This window comes from Lagenorhynchus albirostris, chromosome 13 (assembly GCF_949774975.1).
Source record: "Lagenorhynchus albirostris chromosome 13, mLagAlb1.1, whole genome shotgun sequence".
NCBI classification, from domain to species: domain Eukaryota; kingdom Metazoa; phylum Chordata; class Mammalia; order Artiodactyla; family Delphinidae; genus Lagenorhynchus; species Lagenorhynchus albirostris.
Window position 1 is genome coordinate 2,092,073 of NC_083107.1, and position 20,569 is coordinate 2,112,641.

General features: G+C 54.2%; 1 protein-coding gene across 5 annotated transcripts in view; it reads right to left on the minus strand.

Annotated features, from left to right (window-relative positions):
* Positions 1 to 20,569, minus strand: part of NCK2 (NCK adaptor protein 2) — a 134,762-nt gene that overhangs the window by 15,459 nt on the left and 98,734 nt on the right. For all 5 annotated transcript variants that reach the window (XM_060169267.1, XM_060169268.1, XM_060169266.1 and 2 more), the window contains one exon: positions 3,367 to 4,076. In XM_060169267.1, coding sequence (XP_060025250.1) covers positions 3,367 to 4,076 — 710 coding nt within the window. The remainder of the gene's footprint in view (positions 1 to 3,366; positions 4,077 to 20,569) is intronic.

A 20,569-nucleotide genomic window follows, 5' to 3' on the forward strand; every position in this document is an offset into this window, starting at 1 on the left:
AGCTGTGCTTACAGAGGAGGTCCTGCAGTTCCCTCAACCCAAGGCGAGGCCTGGGCCCACAGACCACAAGGAAGGAAAGGAAATTAAATGGGGATGCCTCTGAGTCCGGCAGGAACGCTGACCCAGAACCTGCAAGATTATGAAGCTAAGGGCTCACACCGGCCTGGCGGTGGCTTTGGAGCCCAGGCTCTCACCTTAGAGATGCCAAAATGCACAGAGAAAAAGACAAAGGAGGGGAGGAAGGAGACGGGGAGACAGTGGCAGGAAGGCAGATGCAGTGGACGGCAGAAAAGGAATAGGCAAGGGACTTGCCCATCTGTATATCCGGACGGCTCCTCGCCGCTGCAGACGAGCTGAGCACGGACTGGCTACGAGCAGGAAGACAGGCAGCCGGCCCCTCTCTGTCGTGGCTCTGCAGGATGAGACCAGCGACACGCCTGAGAGTCCGCTGAGCGTGCCGTTGGCACAAGGCAGGCACGCGAACAGCAGAAGGTGCCACGTCACGGCGAGTTCCGTCAGGACACAAGCGGCCCTGCGCACCCTCGGGCCACCTGGCGGCCTTCAGCCCAAGCCAGTGCCACCGCAGGTGCAGAGCTGACCGGGTCCCAGCAAACAAACCCCTTCCTCTGCCCCGGGAATCAATGGTCCCAGCACACGATGAGCTGTCGTGAGCTTGGTTTTCTAAGTTAAAACGGAAGGAAAAAAATTTGGAAAGGCTCCCCTAAAAAATGGTTAAAATAAAATATAAACAATTAATGTTTCAATGATTTAGAAAAAGTTAGCTTTTTCTCTAATAACGTGAGACAAATGTGACACTGGAGCTTCTTCAAGTTCTGGGATGGAGGCCAGATAAAGTACCCCTCTACCTCCAAAAGGACTCAGTCCCGAGATCAGTGACCACTGCCTGCATGTGTGTCCCATGGAAAAGCGACAGGTCCTCCCTAAGCCAGCGATGTCCCTCTACCTTCTGCCAAGGACTGTCGCCTACCCCAGACCCGGACAGAAGGACGTGGGGCGCTGTCTCCACACTGGGGGGCTGCTTTCAGCCCTCTCCCTTCTAACACGTCTCTTCAAACCCAGCATTCCAAAATCAAGACAATACTCCTCGACTCGGATCGTACCTGTCCCCTGATCACCTCCTACTCTGATCGGGTAACCGGTGCTTCCTCTGAGTTTCTCTCAGGAGGGCTGGAAGTGCTCCGGACCCGATTCTCTGAAGCCTCCGCCCTGATCTGTGCACGGAGCTGACCTCACGTTAGAACAACTTAACGTGATGTCCTGCCAGAAACCACCAACTCTGGATAAGAAAACCTCAGCGATATCATATAATATTTGTCTTTATGGTATCGCTTATATGTGGAATCTAAAAAAAAAGGTGCAAATGAACTTATTTACCAAAGAGAAGGAGAGTCACGGAGGTAGAAAACAAACTTATGGTCACCAGGGGATAAAGGGGGGAGGGATAAATTGAGAGAATGGGGTTGACATACACACACTACTATATATAAAACAGATAATCAACAAGGACCTACTTACTGTATAGCACAGGGAACTCTACTCAATACTCTGTAATGGCCTATATGGGAAAAGAATCTAAAACAGAGGGGATATATGTATATGTATAGCTGATTCACTTTGCTGTAGACCTGAAATTAACACAACATTGTAAATCAACGATACTGCAATTAAAATTTAAGAAAAAAAAGAAAGCAAAGAAAAGCTCAGTATTCAGACTTCAGATGCAGTTAGCGTTCAGGCCCTGTGCGTTTGCCCAAGCACAGGGCAGGCGCCGCCGACTCCACGACCTGCTGCCGCCATCAGGGGGGCCAGTTTCCACCACCACCACATCTGCCCCCCTCTCTGAAGGGGAAAATCACTTCTGGGGCCTCGAGCTCCTCCCAGATCAGTCAACAGGAACCTTGACTATGCACTTACTTATTGTGGTATCAACCTTCTCAGAAGACAACAATTACAGTACATAGCATGAGCTTACCAGTCTTAGAGGTTGCGTTTAAAAAATTAAACTGGGACTTACCTGGTGGCACAGTGGTTAAGAATCCGCCTGCCAATGCAGGGGACATGGGTTCGTTCCCTGTTCTAGGAAGGTCCCACATGCCGTAGAGCAACTAAGCCCGTGTGCCACAACTACTGAGCCCGCGTGCCACAACTACTGAAGCCTGCACGCCTAGAGCCCGTGCTCTGCAACAAGAGAAGCCACCACAAGGAGAAGCCCACGCACTGCAACGAAGAGTAGCCCCCGCTCGCCGCAGCTACAGAAAGCCCACGTGCAGCAACGAAGACCCAATGTAGCCAAAAAAGAAAAAAGAATTAAAAAGTAAGCTGAAGTCTGCAGGAACCAGTACAAAGGAAATTACACTGGACTCGATCTTCAAAACTCTCCTTTCGGGGGGACTCACTCTGGAAGGTGTATTTGCAGGGATCGACAACATCGGTTTAGTAGTACCTCCACAATGAAAACACAAAAAGGCCAATTTGCGTGACACAGCCCGGTTCCCCCAGACAGGCTCGGCCGTACACCTGAAACACAGACCTCCGAGTCTGTGCTGGAAACCAATCTGCTCCAAGTCGAGAGGCCTCACGCCGCCGACTCTGCTCTCACACACAAACTCCTCTCTCTCGACAACTGTCTTTTCCGTTTCTGTTCTCTTCCTAAGTGCTTTAAAAGCTTTTCAGAAATAAACTCAGTGGTGCCTGAGGCAGAGATGTACTGAGGATTACACGGCTTAAAAAGCAAAACCAACCAACCAACAAAAGGCTGTGTCAGAACCCGGGTGCCCGCCTTGCCGAGAACATCTGATGTGTCTCAGACCCACAGAGGAAACAAGGTCAGCCGCCAGGGCTGAGACGGGGTCATTAACGGGGAAACCAGGGGAGAGAATGACATTTGAGTCTGCACGACAGAACAGGGGTGATCTCAGTCAAAAGGCAGCAAACCTTCAGAAGCTAACAACACACTGTACTTACCGTGCCACCTGCAAGAACGCACCTCCCGGAGGAGAGGTGCAGCTCAGGCCGGGCAGTCCAGGCGGATTTCAGCCCACGGCAGAGCGGGGGGTCTCAGAACACAGACCAACTGTGTTCATCCCTCTTAACATGAGCCCCAAATACCCTTGCTGCTTGAGGCCATTCACACACCTGAGAAGGGAATGGCACACGAACACACACACACATACATACTCTCCGCTTCCTTCGAGCGTTCCACTCACCGAGGACTCTGTCCCTGATGAGCAAGCCGCCCTGCGCACCCCGTGCACACACGCACACGTGTACACATCACACACACAGACCCGCACACACGTGCACACACACGGGCACACCCCTCTGCCCCCCCAACCCCGCACTCACCGAGGACTCGCTGTCGCGGACGAGGAAGTCGCCCTGCACGCCCCGCGCGTTGAGCGCACACTCGGCCTGGTGGCGCGTCACGTTCCCGTAGTACCACTCGCGGCCCGCGAACCGGCCGGCGCGCGCAGGCCCCGCGGGGCCAGAGCCGGCGTGCAGGGCCGGGCCCTCGCTCAGCACCACCACGTAGTTCTTGGGCACCAGGCCGACCTGGCCGCGCGCGTTGCGGCAGCGCCACCACTCGGGGTCGTTCTCGGGCTTCTCGATCACCTCCATGGTCTCGCCCTTGTCGAAGTTGAGCTCCTCCTCGGTGACCGAGCTGAAGGGATACAGCGTCTGCACCACGTGCAGGACCCGCGCGCCCTGGCCGTTGCTGAGCGCGGCGCTGGGCCGCAGGCTCGGGCCCCCGGGTGCGTCGGCGGCCGCCTCGTCCAGCTCCTCCAGCACGTAGTTGGATGGGAACCAGCCCACCTGCCCGTTGTAGCTGCCCCGCCACCAGCCGTCGCTGCACTTCTCCATGACGGTGACGCGCGAGCCCTTCACCAGCGACAGCTCGTCCTCGCGCTCGGCCGCGTACGCGAACTTGACCACGGCCGGGATGCTGAGGTCGTAGATGCGGTCGGCGCCGCCTCCGTTGGCGGGGAACTCCGCGTCCATGCTGGGTGTGGGCGATGCATCTCGGGCGCTTGTCTTCCTGCGGGTCCTGCCGAGGCCTGCGGAGACACGGCAAAGCTCAGTGCGGGGACAGGGCTCAGCGCGTGGGGACCCGGCATGGGCTCCACACGGGCACGGGGCTCAGCGTCCGGCGACCCGACAAGGGCTCAGGGCGGGGCCTGGTCCAAGAGGCAGCACCTGCACCTGATATAGGACGGACTGGGTCCCATGGCTGGCGACCAGCCACTCACCAGCAGAGAAGGTGACAGTGGCTAAATGCCTAAAAGCTGGTTATTACCAAAACCGATCTCTCTGCTTTCCTCAAAAACCTGCTAGAGCACCAGCAAACCAAGAGGATAAAACAGTGTAAAGTCTGAAAATGATTAGAGCATCCCTGTGCCACTACTACAAAAGACCTAAAAAAATAAAATAAAAAGACAGGACAGAAAACGTCGTATGCGTTTTGGACGGGAAGTTGGACAAAATGAGCTTGCAGAGCCGCCCCAGCTCTCAGCACCCCTCAGGGCTGGCCTGTGCTCAGGCCAGCACCCTCTCCTCCATCCGAGGACACTCAGTGCCCTCCCGGGGCCACCTGGCAGTGGAGCGGCCCCACTGGGCAGAAACCCATACCCCTCCTTCCTTCTGTTCTTTTCTTTCAACACTGCAGAGACTTCCCACAAGTTGTGATGAGTGAATTAGAAGAAAAAAAAATAGCCGATACATTAAATCTAAGGCAGAATTTTTCACATTCTCATTGAAAAACCACGAATGGATCAGAAAATCGGTTTAACGGGGTTGTGACCAGCCTGTGTGTACGTGCTGTCTTCTTTTTAAAAGGGAACAAAATAGAAAATCTCAGAGTGCATCAAACATAGAATTGCTGCTTCAGTCACATATGTGAGTCAGTGCTGAGCTATAATGTGAAAATTATCCCTTCCTGTGCCTGAGGAACACAGCTGGAAAAGCCCTAAGGTAAAAATGCTTTAACCTGGTTAAAATGCACGGAATTCCGGAACCTTGTAGAAAGTGAGCCGAGGGGAGGAGGGCACGTCGGCCCCAGAGATGTGGACGTGGACCTGGACGGGGGGCCCGCCATGCCGCTCACCCGCCACGTCTCCCAGCTAAGTCAGGGAGGAGGTTTTCGTGGCATGGAAACTGTGGCCACTGGCAAATGTTTGTTTTCTCCTGAAAGGACACCAAAGCGCTTTTATGGGTAGCTTGTACCTCCTTCTCCCTTAATTCCCTGCGGTAAAGACAGCTTGGTCCTGAGAATTACCTTTGCTCCTACTCCCCTGCCAGCTGGGGTGCTCAGAGGAATGAAAGGAGGCGTCATGATCGTCTCCGACCACGGAGAGTTGGGCGCTGGCTTCCAGAGCAGACCCGCCTCGGCTGCGTTCTCTGCGCCGGGACACGTGCTCCGCTCAGTGCCACAAGCAGGGCAAGGAGTGTGAGGTGACAGCACACCCGTGATAAGTGCTCACTCACTTGGATCTTCAAGTGGACACACCAATTCTTTTTTTTTTAATGTATTTATTTTATTTATTTATTTTTGGCTGCGTTGAGTCTTCGTTGCTGCGCGCGGGCTTTCTCTAGTTGTGGCGAGCGGGGGCTACTCTTTGTTGCGGTGTGCGGGCTTCTCTTGTTGCGGAACACAGGCCCTAGAGTGCCTGGGCTTCAGTAGTTGTAGCATGTGGGCTCAGTAGTTGTGGCTCGCGGGCTCTAGGGCACAGGCTCAGTAATTGTGGCGCACGGGTTTAGTTGCTCTGCGGCATGTGGGATCTTCCCAGACCAAGGCTCGAACCCGCCTCCCCTGCACTGGCAGGCGGATTCTTAACCACTGCACCACCAGGGAGGCTCCGAGACACCAATTCTTTAAGCTAACGGCTTCTGCTGTTTCTTTTGGTTCTTCAGCGTCTTACTCAAGTGCACGGGAAATAAAGTGTAAGCCGGGACACTGGTCCAAGTTAAACATTTCGATTTCCATGTAAGAGTTCATTTGCTTTACACCTGAAAACATGAACCTCTCAACCTTTGATTTCAAAGCTAGGTGAGTTCAACTCTGCAATGACACGGCATTGTGATGATTCAATGGCGTCCTAATCCAGAGGCACACGGGACAGTTCATGGAAGTAAACTTCCATCCAGAAATCTCGGGCACGAAGGCCTTCAGACCTCCCGGGGCCGTCAGCACGCGGAGCGGGAATGGCCAGGCAGAGTGCAATCTTTATGGGTAACAACGATTTCAAGAAATAATATGTAAAAATAACTCTCTAGGAGACCTTTCCAAATTTGTGAGCGAGGAAGCCTACCTGAAGAGCCAGGGAAGAGCAGCTTTTAGAATATTCATCAAGACGTAAAGGTGTCACTGCACACTACTATACGTAAGATAGATAACCAACAGGGACCTACTGTAGAGCACAGGGAATTCTACCCAATACTCTGGAATAACCTATATGAGAAAAGAATCTAAGAATGAAACGTGTATATGTATAACTGAATCACTTTGCTGTACACCTGAAACTAACACAACATTGTAAGTCAACTATAATCCAATAAAATTAAAATATATATAAAAAAACGTGGAAAGGTGTCAAGATCAACAGAAAAGACAACGGCAGACCTCATGCCTCGTAATACGCCATGGAAGACCTTACGCCTCATAATGCATCGTGGAAGACACTTACGTAAGTCAGTCATACCGCTGAATGAACGTACTGCTTTGTCTGCTTTTTTTCAAACACAAAATAATTTAATTACTTCAGCCTTGAGCTCCTTCCAGGAACCTTCCTAGACTCTGGGGAGAGTGAGGTAAGGCAGGCACACTCCCTGCCCATAAGAGAAGCTTATATGTCTCTATCAAGACTGGAACTTTCTACGTACAAACAGCCCTGGAAAATTAACCTGTTTTGCTCTAACATGACCTAAACAGTCTTGGAGGCAACTCCGGGCTGGGGTCTTGGGGGTAGCACAGCAGAATGACTGAGAGCACAGCCCCAGCAGGAATCCCGCGTCAGCCACTAATTAGCTGTGTGCTCTTGGGCAAGTTACTTAGCCTCTCTGGGTCTTAGTTTTCTTACCCTAAAATGTGGACGATGGCACTGGATCAGTCTGCGAGGGGGGCCGTAACAGACTGGGGGGCTTCGACAACAGAAGCGTGTTTTCTCATGGCTCTGGGGGCTGGAAGTCACAGGTGAAGGGTCAAAGGGCTGGTTCCTTCGGAGGTCTCTCTCCCTGGCTTACAGACGGCTGCCTTCTCACCGCGTCTGCATTCTGTGTCCTAATTTCCTCTCCCTACAGGACACCAGTCATGCTGAATTAGGGCCACCCTAAGAAACCTCATTCAAACTTAATTACCTGTTTAAAGGCCCTATACAAATACAGTCACGCTTTGAGATTCTGGGGAATGCGACATCAACATATGAATTTTGAGGGTGGACAAATCAGCCTAGAACAGGTACCTAAGTTCAGATTACGCATATAAAGCACGGAACGTGCTTTACGAATAGTTATGGCTCTTCCTAACCGGTGTTGAGCTGGGTGTTGAATTTCTTTTTTCTCAGATATTTTAGCAGGAGAGGGTCTAAGTCCTCTCTGAACACTCTTGGCCGTGACCCTACGTGCCAGACGGCCACCCAAACAGAAACGTTGCCCGTCAGGCGTTTGGCACCTGGGAAACATTATCTTATGGGAGCAGAGATACATGGCGGCTGGCGCAGTGAAATGCAGGAGGCAGGCGTGTGTCCGGGGCGGGTAGGGAGGAGCCCGGCCGCACTGACATCTACGTGATCTGAACCTCACGACGGTCCTGTGACAGACCCGGCTCCCCCCATTTCTGCAGATGGGGAAACCGAGGCTGAACGAGACCAGGGAACTGGCCCAACACACGCAGCCAGTGGAGTGGCACAGACAGACCGTGATCCAATGGAAGCCTATTTAATCCAGAGTCATCAAGAAGCACAGTTCCGTCAGAGGCTAGCGTGAAGCGTGACGGCAGATGCTCGTTACTCGTGTCATGATTTCCACGGGCAAATGCGTTCCGGGCTCTGAAATGGGGTTTCAAGATCCCTCACGCACCCTCCCAAACTGTGATGAACACTTCCTCCGATCCTAGGGAATGAAATGGGCCCTGTGTGTCCGGGTGGAAGTGGGGCTGAGGTTAGGGAAAGAAGGTTTGGGATAAGAAATGCATCAGGAGCAACAGGCCGGGGCCCCAGGACAAGTCTGGGGACAGCTGGGGCAGGCTGGAGGGGGCGTCGGGTGGAAATGTGTAAACAGAACAAAGTCCTGGGTTGTTGACAAAGGCTCTCAGCTTCCTCTTCTTCCCCAGTTCTTCCCTGACCCTGATTCTGCCCGAGGCCAGAGCCCGGGTGGATGGGGCCGAAGGGCTGGGAGCCCTGGGGAGCCCCGGGGAACAGCAGGAGGGAGGAGAAAGGCGTCAGAGGGAAGGGGACCCACCCACCAGCAGCCAGGGCGGCCTTTCTGAATGAGGACAACCAGGTGAATGGCTCCGGAGAGTCACGCGGCCGGGATCACAAGGACGTCGAACGAGGAGGCTCTGGAGGTTCAGGGCCCCGTCATCTCCCCCTGCCTGGACCCCCCCGAGGCCACGTGACTGCCGCCACGTGCCAGCTACGAGCTGCCAGGTCGGAGGGGACGGAGACCCGTGTATGAGCCCCAGGCTCTGAACGGCCTTGGCGCCCAGGCTCTAACTCAAAGGCAAATCCGTTATCTTTTAGGGAAGGAGGCAGTGTGGGAACTCCCCTGCTCCCCACTTTCTCTGCCTGTGTATTTCCCCACATCTTCTGCTCTCTTTTTCTTCGTTCATTCAAGTCAGACCACCTCCTTCTTCCAGTTGTATCAAAAACACAACCTGACTCCAATGGGTGTTGTGATTTTAACAAGGATGATGTGATTAATTTCCTTCTATGATTTCACGTTTTTCCCGCCAGGAGAGGCAAGAGCCTCACACCCCGTCTGCCAAGTCCCAGCCCATCTTCACCTACTGAACAGTAACTAACCAGGACCTGGCCCACCAGATGCCCTCGCTAACCAGGGCTTCCGCTCGCCCCCTCTCTGGGCCACATTTGGGAGAACACGCTTCCTGGCCCTTTCCAAGGCCTGCTCCCCAGGGCCAGAGCACGGATTCCGGGTCAGCCTGGGCCGCAGACAGAAGCACCTCCCAGAGCAGCTGGCCACATTCCTCACCACACCCTGGCCTCGGGTACCGACCACGTGGTGCGGGACACCCAGGCAGCTCCGGCCAGGCCACGATGGACGGACCGAGGCCCGGAGAGCACTAACATGTTTTCACAAGATCTAGGACGAATTCAAATGGTGTGCGTCTCTTTTAGTTCTCAAGTTCACAGTAAAATCCTCAACCGTACAGAATGTGGTGTTTGGACGTTTTGTCGCAGGTGTTGATGCGGCCCGCACTGGACCCATCACATCATGGATGAGAATATGTAGAACGTGGCCACTAGGAAACCTTTCCTACTGCCAGCACGCTGCATTCGGCGATGTTGAGTAACTTTCTTCCTGCAAAGTTATGACTTTCTCTAAGCTCGTTCAGTAATGTATAAAATGCCATACCTTCCATGAGGAAAGAACGAAGAAGGAATGGAAATCACTACTTAAAAAAAAGCAAGGGTTACCCCGGTGGCGCAGTGGTTGGGAGTCCACCTGCCGATGCAGGGGACACGGGTTCGTGCCCTGGTCCGGGAAGATCCCACATGCCGCGGAGCGGCTGGGCCCGTGAGCCATGGCCGCTGAGCCTGCGCGTCCGGAGCCTGTGCTCCGCAACGCGAGAGGCCACAGCAGTGAGAGGCCCGCGTACCCCCCCACCAAAAAAAAAAAAAAAAAGATAAAGGGATGTTATAGCAGACGACTTTAAAATATGTTCTGCCATCTTCCAGCTGGAACTCTGGAGATTTAAGATAAAATGCCAAACAAATTGGACAGTTCATACAAGCATTCCAGCCCATACATTTAGACACAGCGCACCTGAGTTTCAGGAGCTCTACGGCAAAGCCATTTTATTTTTGCTACGAATCAGATTTGTGACATAAACCAGATGCAAGTAGAAAATTTCCTTGCACTTAAAATGTCATTTATACTAAGTTAAGCATAGAGGTTATTAATTTGTGGGGCTTTTTCCCCATCAGGGTTAGGAACGTCAACTGAAATTATTAATACAGAAGCTTTTTATCACTAAACGCTAAGGAGGTCTGACAAGATTGGTTCAGGTACAAAGTAGCTGAAATAACTTTTCATGTAAGAGGATATATTTAATGTTTGGCTCCTAATAGCTATTCGTGGTCCTATATGTTCATTTAGTTTGTATCTAGTTTTTCAGACTAGCTTCCACTACTCAGAGAATGTCTAGTGCCAGGATTCACAGTCGAGTATCTGAATAAAGGAAGAACCTCACATTCACTAAACTGAAGGTTTTCTGAAGGGCCACTATTTAGGATTAATGCAGTAGTTCTCTCTTGCTTTAATCTGTTCCACACCCGCTACGCCATCTCTGTTCAACAGTGTCTCTCTTCTCGCGGTCTCAGCAGGGCCCATCCCCAGGGCTCGGATCAGAACTCCCCCTGCAGCCTGGGGTGGGGGAAACTGGCTCTCAAGAGTCAGCCACACCTGTAGAGGCCCAGAGACAGAACCTGGATGACATGAGCTCAGCCCGGGAATCCAACCACACTTCCCAATGATGTGAGCTAATCTCTCTAAATTCTCCTCTTCTTCCTGTTGCTTTCCTTTAGCTACTTTTGAGTTGATTTCTGGATTTCTGTCACTTTGATTAAGGACTCTGGAAGAAATAAAATGACCCTTCCCCACTCTCGTTCCCCTGCTTCCACCTCACCTCCTGAAATACGCCAAACTGGTGAGCTCCCCTGAGAAAACAGGTACGCTTGTGAGTACGCCGCAGAAAACAGAGCAAAAGTTGGGGAGCCCCAGGCTTGTGCGCGGGGGTGAGCAGACACAGGCCGTGCTTCCTAATCCCAGAGCAGCCTGGGGTTGAATATTTACCCCAAGAGCCCGCACTCGAGGTCTGTGATTCTGGGTGGCATGGACGTTAGGCCTAACCGACCGAAGCCCCCTGACCTCGACTTCTGCTCTGCTCTGCACGGGGACCCAGGGCCACCGGCCCCATCCGAGGTGGGTCTCGGAGGAACCCCCCAGGGCAGCCCGGAGAGCGACGGATGGGCTGGTCAGTGCAGAGCATCTGAGAGCCGGCCGGGGCTCAGGCCAAGCAGACTGGGGTGTGGCTGCCCCAGGTGGCACCTGCCCCTCCTGTCACTCAGAGGCGCAGCCGCTGCTACCTGCTGGACGTGCGAGCCTGGGGAGGATGTAGAGTGTGTGGAGAACGGGGGTGGGGGGACTGGGCAGGGGTCTGGGGAGGGGACGGGGAGGGGAGGGAGGGGCAGAGACGCGCCCGGCGGAGGCAGCATGACTGCGGCGGGCGGGGCACAGAGCTGGTCCATCTCACCCTCGTCCCCGCGTCACTGGTGGAAGATACTGCACCTGGCACCGCGCCTGCCTCACTGACAGGGACCGGGTCCACTCGAAGAGGAGGACACCCTACTTCCCAGCCGCGTCCAGGACGGAGGACTAAATGCAGCCCTAGGGGTCAGCTTCGTCCTCCCTGGGCTTGCACGTCCAGCGGGTCGCACCGCGGTCGCGCCTCTGAGCGAGTGACAGGAGGGCAGGCGTCACCTGGAGCAGCCGGGTGATGGCTCTCATGCCCGGGTCTGAGATGCCTGGTACTGTCCAGCTGGTCCCGGGGACCCATTTCCCCCGCAGCCCTGCGGCTGCCGCTGCCACGTCAGCACCAGCAGAGCAGACGCTTGCGCTGTAAGGTCCTGACAGCAAGAGCGGGGAACACTTTCTCCTGACGGGCGGGGTGTGCCAGGCCCCAGGGAGGTGAAGGGCTGAGGATAAAGTCGGGCCAGGAGCCTTTCTCCCACTAGCAGCTTAAATCGAGCTTTCGAAGGTGAAAACCACTGTCCTTTCCTAAAGCGGAGTCGGTCTGCTGTACGGCCTGTGGGAAACACCGGGGGCTCCGTGCTGCCCCCCGAAACTGCCACGAACCCAGGGGGTTTACTTCTTTACTCCTAGGCACGCGCACCTTAGGTGCGTACCCCTCACCCTACGATGAAACGTGCCCTTACGTGCCGTATGGAACCCCCAAGTTCAGGGAGGGCTGTCCAGGACGGGGCAGGGGGAGGAAGGAGCCTTCATGACATGGATGGGAGCTGCCACCCCTGTGGCAGATCCACACGGCCCGCGTCGGGCCGCCAGCTGGCCGAGGGACAAGGGAGCCATTCACCATCCACGTGCCCGGATGGTCCCCCTTCCAGCGGGCGGATGTACCAGCAGCCGGCACAAGACGGAGATGCGTCGGGGCAAAGGCTACCATCGCACAGGCCCAGGGCCCAGAACCGGAATTTCCATCCCTGCCCCCGAGAGAGCCCGTTCCCTCGTGAGCAGGCAGGCACAGAACATGACTGAATGTGTAAGCCTGAAGGAAAGTGGTTTAGAAGCACAGGATATGGTCAACCAAATGCGAAAGCCAAACGGTAGCACGGATGCGAGTCAAAAGAATTTTTTTAAAAATTGTAATTATAGATTGTAATTAAAAATACATATTTAGTACCTCTCAACACACGTAACTGCTGCATCAGCACAAGCATCTCTGAGTGTGCAGAACAGGGGTGGGAGTGGGCCGCGCACCTGCAAGGATTCAACGTGACCTTCTGAAGCACCACGCAGTGTCAGCCCCGGGCAGAAGCTCACAAGCGCAATTTTTTGAGCCCACGCCTGCTCAGCAAGATGAAATACGGTAACAAAAAAGAGAGCGAGCGAGTAAAGGGACGACACGCTGGTGGGGGCGAGTGGCTGGCAGACAACCGGACCCCAGTTCTGACCCCGCTCCTGCCCCACTGGCTTGTGGCCTTGGCAGTTCTGCCCTCCCTTCTCCCGTTTCTGCAGCCGTGACACGGGGATGTCAGGGGCCCTGGTGGGGCGGCTGTGAGGGTCCACAGCCTGAGGAGGGGCCGAGTGTAGCGTCCCGTACACAGCAGGAGCCGCGCGACCGTGGCGTGGTGCTTTCACTGCTATTATCGCTCCTCTTGGTTGAGGGCCAAGGTCCGGTGCAGAAAAGAACAGGCGATGCTTTCTCCACGGAGGTGTGCACGTGTCTGTTTTCTTCCTCAAATGCTCCTGCGGGACAGCCTGGCCTCAGTCCTGCTCTCTGGCTCAGGAGCAGCTAAGACATGAGGGCCCCTCTGATGCATCTCAGGAGAGGACGTTCCTCGGTGCAAAGCTGGCCTTCAGTTAGGAAGTGCAAGGGACACGCCATCTTCCAAGGCTGGACAGAAGGGCTTCCGGGACCACACGCTGCTCTGGACAAGGTGAACTCTGGTTACTAAGAGGCCAGGCCCCTGCCGGCTCCAGGGAGGGGTCCTGATGTAGCTGGGCTCGGCCTCCAGGCCCTCGTTCCCGGCTGGCTTTTGTGGCAGCGCCCTGCCTGGGCCCAAGGCCTGCTCCTGGCTCTGCTGTGAAGCACCTTGTTACCCTGGACAAGTAACTCAACGTGCCTCATTTTCATAGGAAAGCTGTGGACCAGGTTATCTCCAGAGCCCTTCCCAGGATTCAAGGATTCTACACAGAGAGCCCAAAGTGTCGAATGAACTTCACTTTTTAAACTTAACCGTACGTACTAGGCTACACAAACACAACCACAGGAGAACCGTCAGTGGCCCTTTTGGATCCTACAGCCAACTCCTGTCGCCAGTGTCTGGCTGGGCGTGTTGGGCTAAATACTACAGGACCGGTCACTTTAGATCAGCGCCTAAGGGCCCCAACCATTTCACTACCAATCCACGCTCCACGATGAACACCCACTTGTAAATTTTCCAAGTTAGACGCTCAACTGCTTTGCTCCGTGAAAAAAGCCAAAACTATAAAATCAATGGAGGTTCCCTGCAAACAGCCACCCTAGGATGGCTGGCTTCCAGGAGACCCCCAGCCCGAAAACTCACCAAGAGCTGCCCTCCAGGTGGCTTCCCAGCCGTGAGAACCACGGGGGACAATCTGGACGCTCACAGAATCCGTGAGTTTGGAAGCAGAGAAAGGAAGTTAAGAGTTGAGAGAGAGGGACGGCAGGCTGCAGGGGCTGATCAGGGGAGCGGCTTGTGGACAAAGTGATGTGAGCAGGTGCCCGCCCGTGCAGAGAGCAGCGGTGGCTGCAGGGCGCGGGGCTCAGGGCAGGAGGTGCCTGGTTGGCCTTCCGGCAGCCCCAGAGGCTCTGCAGTCAGCACCACGGCACCCGTCCTGAACAAACCCCCCTGCACCCCACACCGGCCCCGGCGACAGACACGAGCGTGTAATAGGCAAGAGGAACGTTCGAGACATATGGACGAGATCTGAAACTGAGTGCGGGCCATATGGGGAAGCGCAGTTGGAAACATGGAGAGAAGATTTTACTTAATTCTCAGCATCTGTAGTCCACGTTTTCTCTATTCTAAAACCGAAGGCTCCCACTTGAGTAACTTGGAGTCAAGAAAGGCTGGTATCGATGTTCTTTAGAAAAACAATCATTTTAATAAGAAGCAACCCAGGTGCCAGTCGCTGGGAAAGAAACTGGGAAATGCTTTACGTGGTGTCCTTGTCCTTCGTCAGGGCTCGAGGGGCCCGGGGGCCGACGCGTCTGGCTTCAAGACCCCGTGTCACTGCACACCTGCTTCTCCTCTATCTCCCAAGCATAGACTCCTCCTCCTTCCCCATCCCCTCTCCTGGCTCTTCTCCCCTTAGCATTCTTTTGAACAATCTGTCTCTATTTTCCAATTATCCTCCCACTAATCCGTTGTGAGCTGTTTTACGTTTCTTGTTCTAAATACTTGGACACTTAGGATATATGCAAACAAACCCAAGTGTATTTGGGGCGCCAGCACCACAATCGCTGTAGACGTTTCCACAGTCTGTGGGCATTACATTTGGCGGGTCATGCGTACCGCGAGCGATCTCGCAGGACACAATTCTGAAGAGTTCTAAGTTATGCCACATAATACCTAATTCGGGTTCGTACAACGGTAGATTATACAACAGAGACCGAAAAGGTCAACCTCAAGTGCTAAATGCAGCTCTGAAAACCCAGAGTCCCTGCTTTAATACGGGGAAGAGGTGATAGGTTGGAGAAGCTGGACCTTTAAAATCAAACTGAGATCTGTCAATCTTCTTCGCATGTTACATACAAACTTTTCATGGGGCGTGGTCTGGCTCTGCACTTTAAGTGAGAAAAATGTACTTTGTACTTTTTTGTACTGATTCCTTAGAAGGTGACTGAGTTTAGGAAGTATGTTTAAGCGACATGTAAAAAGACTAACGGTAATTTTCTTATTCTTTATGGACATTGATCCTAGGAAACCAAGCTACTTCTAAGACAAATGCACTGTAAAGAATCAGCTTCTCCTCTTCGGTTTTATACAGAGCATCCTGACCACTAAGGAACCGGGAGGCATGGACCAAACTCACTCGGCAAAGGTCCTTTCCAGCATGTGTCGCGATCAGGCTTCCGCGAACGGGTAGACGTTTCAGGACTGACTGCCTGGTGACAGTGGTTTTGATGCGAAGAAGTCACCTTTGCAACCTGATTTTGATTCTACGTGTGTAGAGATACTTAGCAAACAGATGCAAATGCCAACAGTGATTATTTCTGGGTGATAAGATCACAGGTGATTTTTGTTTTTTTTCTATTTTCCAATTTTCTTTTTTTTAATAAGTATGCCAGTCTTCAATGAACAGTTTTATAAAAGACAGGCATTTCAGAGAGGATAATTCTGAGGACTACCTGAGTGCAGAAACCCGTGTCACACAAAGAGCCCGTGAATGGCAAAGACGGCTGAAATCTCACGCGCGCAGACCCCCAGGAACATGCCTGCTGCCGACACAACTACTGCCGAAATAAGAGTCGATCTGGGGAAAAGCAGGTGAGTTCCTGGGACACTCGGCTTCCGAATCATTTTAATTAAAGGCTCCTGCTCCCCTCAGTGTGACGGAACCAGGCGGTTATTGATAAGTGAACCCCCAGGGCCGGGAGGAAACGATGCTTATGAAGTATAGCTGGTCCCCTCGAGTCCCAGGGGCTGCAGCAAGGGTGGGAGAAAACCAACCCAGCCGTGCAGGCGGGACCAGGGAGTGACTGCATGCACCAATACCGATGCCAAGCAGGCGGCATTCCCCTCAGCCCCCAGGGCTCCCCGCAATCTGAATCCCCAACCCCCGAGGCTGACCAACAATAGCAGAGCTTGAGGAGTCGGGCAGACCTGCTCTGAATTTCAACCCATCACTTACTGTGTGTTCTTGGGCACACACATCCCTTAACCTCCGAGTCTCATTTTTTTCACGTGAAATATAAGGATGTTAGTATATTCCTCTGAGGGTTACTGGGAAGATTAAACAAAAAGGTGTACAGCTAGGAAGCACCAGAGAGGCACACAGAAATCGTTATCACTGCCTACACGCTGGAAAACGCACACGACATCCGTTCCGGGTCTCGGGTTGAATTTGCTGCTGCATTAAGCTTTCCTTTTGGCTTCGGGCGTGACATGGGTGTCGGGAGCGCGGGGATGGTGGTTGTGGAGCCCGTGGGTCCCAGGCACTGGCTGTCACAGGGCCTCCCTCCCAGGGGAGGGCTTGGGGGCAGCTGTAGAAAGTAGACGGAGGCCCCCGAGACCACGGCGGAGCGGAAGCTTGGTGGAGGAACCTCGCGAAATGCCTCCAACGCCAGGGCTCCCCTGCAGGCCGAGATAGAACTGTTTACACTGGTCAAAAACTAAGTTTCCCGTCACACAGTGCGTGACAGCAAAATCTGCATTTTGTCTCCTGAAGTTGAGATCATGCCTGAAGCGTGAAACATTCCCACCGAAGGGCCCGCCATCAACTCCAGCGCGTCTCGTCATCACGGCCCAGGTTCTCTTCCTACTTCCCTAACCCTCTGGTCTTTCTGCCGGTTGTTCATTCAGGCTGCAGACCCTCGAGTCACCTGTGACTAACCTGCTGCTTCACACCCGGTTGGCACAGAGTTCTGGGCCTTCCCTCGAAGCCCAGGGCTGGTGGCACCCCCCGGGCCACCCTGAGATCTCGTCCCCAGCCTCCTGCTGACACACTGGCACTGCCGTTCCCACCCCGAGGACCAGAATCAAGATGCCTGCCGTACACCCCGACGGCCACCACCCGTCCACCACAGCACAACCGCTGGGGCTCCCCTTTGCAAAAGCATCGCGCCTAATGATGGGGGCCTCCCCAGTGTGGGTCACCCAGGGCCCTCAGTGCCGCCGGCTCACTTACTGTCCTCCCACACGCCCCCTGCTCCCAGCCTCTGCCTCTCCCTCCACCGAAGACCAGCCGCGAGCATCCTTCCCGTGAAGGATGAGACAAGTGGTCCCTCATCCCGCCCTACAGACGCCGCAGCTGAGGCTTTGCGGCTTCCACGGCTCGCCCCAAATCGCTCAACTGGCGTGTGGGCGTGTGCCGAGCCTGGATCTGAAAAGACCCCAGCCTCACCCTCCTACGTATGCTGCTTCCGCAAGGATCAGAGAGGCCCGAGCGGCCTCATCCAGCCGTTTCTGGTGGGCCAGGAGGGGCAGCGCCACTGTCCTAATGGCCCCCGCGCATCCGGGCCACTGTCACTCTTCCAGTTACATCACAGGCTGCAGAGAGTCAGGGGCTGAACTCTACCCACCAGGTGAAGGAACGTCCAGCCGGCCTCCCCCGTCTGATCCACACACACCCTGTGACACGGAGCCGATCCCGACACCACGTCTGCATCCCTGTTTCAAAGCCTTTGGTAATTGTTCCCGAAGGTCACTCAGCAGGGAACCAGGTGGCTTAGAAGCATTTCCAAGGGACAGAGCGAGGGAGGGACGACTCCAACTCAGCCTGTGACAACCAGCGACTACAGCATCCGTCACCCGTGGCTCATCTGGACAGAGCCTGCCCTGCTTCAGCCCTACTGAGAACGCTTCTGATCACAGCAAAGGCCCACAGTCCTGCAGTGCCGGAAAGAAGATCCCCCCACGGCCTCCCCATCACGGAGGCTGGAGCCCACCTCTCGCCCCATCTCTGTTGTAACAAAAATGCCTACATTGAACTGGCCCAGAGCAGCCTGGGCCGCTCCGGCAGGAAGCGGGCTTCCCTCACCTGCCTGCCAGTGATACGGAGGGCACCTGCTGGACGATTACGGAAAGTTCGGAACCAAGTCCTGGGGAACCGTTCTGAGGAAGAATCGGCCGGCACGTTCACACCCGGCGGCAACCTCGTGTGTTAGGTCCAATCTCAGCAGGTCCTCGGCGATCCTCTAATCTCTGAAAGACTGACGACGATTGTAAGGCCCTGCGGCACCGCAGATGCCCGGAGAGAACAGGAAGCCCGAGGTACAACCTCTCCCCTGCTATGATCCAGCGTCACGGCCTGGGGTAGTCCCTAAACCACTCTACGTCTGCCTGTTTGTTCAATGTACAGATAAGTTGTAAGAACAGCACGAAGGACGTTATTTTCCCTGAACTATCTGAGAGTAGGCTGCCAGCGCCCCGTCCCATCACCTCAACACAGTGTCATCTCCACACACAAGGGCATCCTCGACACAAAACCGGGACGTTAACACCGATACACGATCACTGTCATACTCAGACCCCACTCTGGTTTTGCTAGTAAGGCCCTGGCTTTCATCTCTAAAACAGGGAACCCAGTATCACTAGGATTCCCTCTAACATCCTAGCTGCTTATCTCTGTGACGTAGCCCTGTCAAACGCCCACCCAGTAAGCCCTGATAGTCAACTTGGTGAAAAAAACCTCAGTTCATGCTAAAGGCATGTGACCCGTCTCTGTCACAGGCCTTCTCTTGGGGAAGGCGCTCAGTCAGCCGTACATGGACATGCCTCGAGGAGCCCTGGGAACTTCACCGCCAGGAACCGCCCCTCCCCGACCAAAAGCATCAACCCAAACCGCGCAAGGGCTCCTGCAGTTAGTGAGCACTGGTCCCCCCACCGTGGCCGCTCCCTGCTCCCAGGTCTGGCTTGGAGTCGCAGAGGTGGGCACCGCTCCGGAGCTCATCGCTGGCAGGTGACTACCTGGCCTCAGGCAGGGTCACACTGGGGCCAGCTCACTTCTGGTTCCACATGCCGCAGGAGGGTGGTCAGCGAAGGATGTGCGTGCCTTGGAACAAGCCCTCCACGGGCGATGCTAACAGATTATAAACGGAACCGTAGCTTCCTGGGTAGCCCAAGTCAGCACCTGGGCCTCAGGCAACCATCGCGAAGACAGTTAACCTTCAGGGCTTCGGCGGGTTCCAGCTGCCGTTGTCAAGTGGTGACAAAAACCGTTCTTCGGTAAAATCCCTCCCCGGGGGCAGCTTCCCCATCTTGCAAGACTTAGCACAACACTTTGCAACACCTAACCTGCGTGGTTTGATGAGTCGGGTCGTGGAAAACACCGAGGCCAGGCCGGAGCCCAGGAAGGCAGCGAGCCTTTCAGAACATCGCCTGGGCTCCGCCAGCAGGAACGGTTCTGAGGGCGGCTCCTTGTTACCCGTGGAAAAGCTCTCTTTGACTAATCGTGATCATAAGCTGAACGTGAGAGGAGACCTAGTGTATCGACGTGCTACCCGTCTACAAACACGAGGTCATATTGTTTTATTTAATTATAAATTATTAAGGGAAAAGGAAGAGCGCTAGTCCTTTCCTAACGGAGAGAACTTTTGGGGAAAGGTACCGCTTTCTGGAGGTTACTGTAACAAACTATTACATGCGATTAAATTAAGTTGGCGACCGACCTCAGCACAGCACAGGGATACAGAAAAGCAGGAGAGCTCTGCCAAGTCACGGTCCCCGGCAGTTAGAGATGCCAACACACAAGGAGAACACAGGGACTCTGACGGGGAGTCCAGTGCTATTGTGTTTCAAACCAGGTGCCTGCCGGGGAAATCTTAACCGTGGCTTTAGAAACCGGGTGGATTTCCATGGCAGTAGAATTACAAATGTGGATGATGTCATGCGTCGCTATTAGAAGGTCCACATGTGTGGTGGTGTCTTTGACGTTGTTTTCACTCCTTCTAATACACAGTAGAGAGAACTTCCGCGGGGTGCGTAATCAGTCTATGATCACACCATAATTCCAACAGCACACCCGTCACAGTAATTTACACAGGAAGCCACGGATGCTTTAGCTCCAGTCTTCTCTGTAACGGAGACCAGTGGGCGGCAGGAGAGGCTGCGGAAAGTTTTCCCACCTTCCTTCTCGACGCTGGTGCCTTGTCAGGTCTGACGATGGAGAAATAGTAAGTCACACCGCCACGGTGGTTCTTGTCTGGGTACCTCCCTTCTCTGTGACCCCGTTCAAGGGGGGCAATGGAAAACTCATGCCGAGACAACAAGGTCTCTCTTTGTCCAACAAAAGCAAGGCTCTGGGTGACCACGACAAACACATGGAAGCAAAAAAGACAGACAATGAATGGGGGCATTTCTCCTCGGCCATGGGCATACTGACCTCCAAC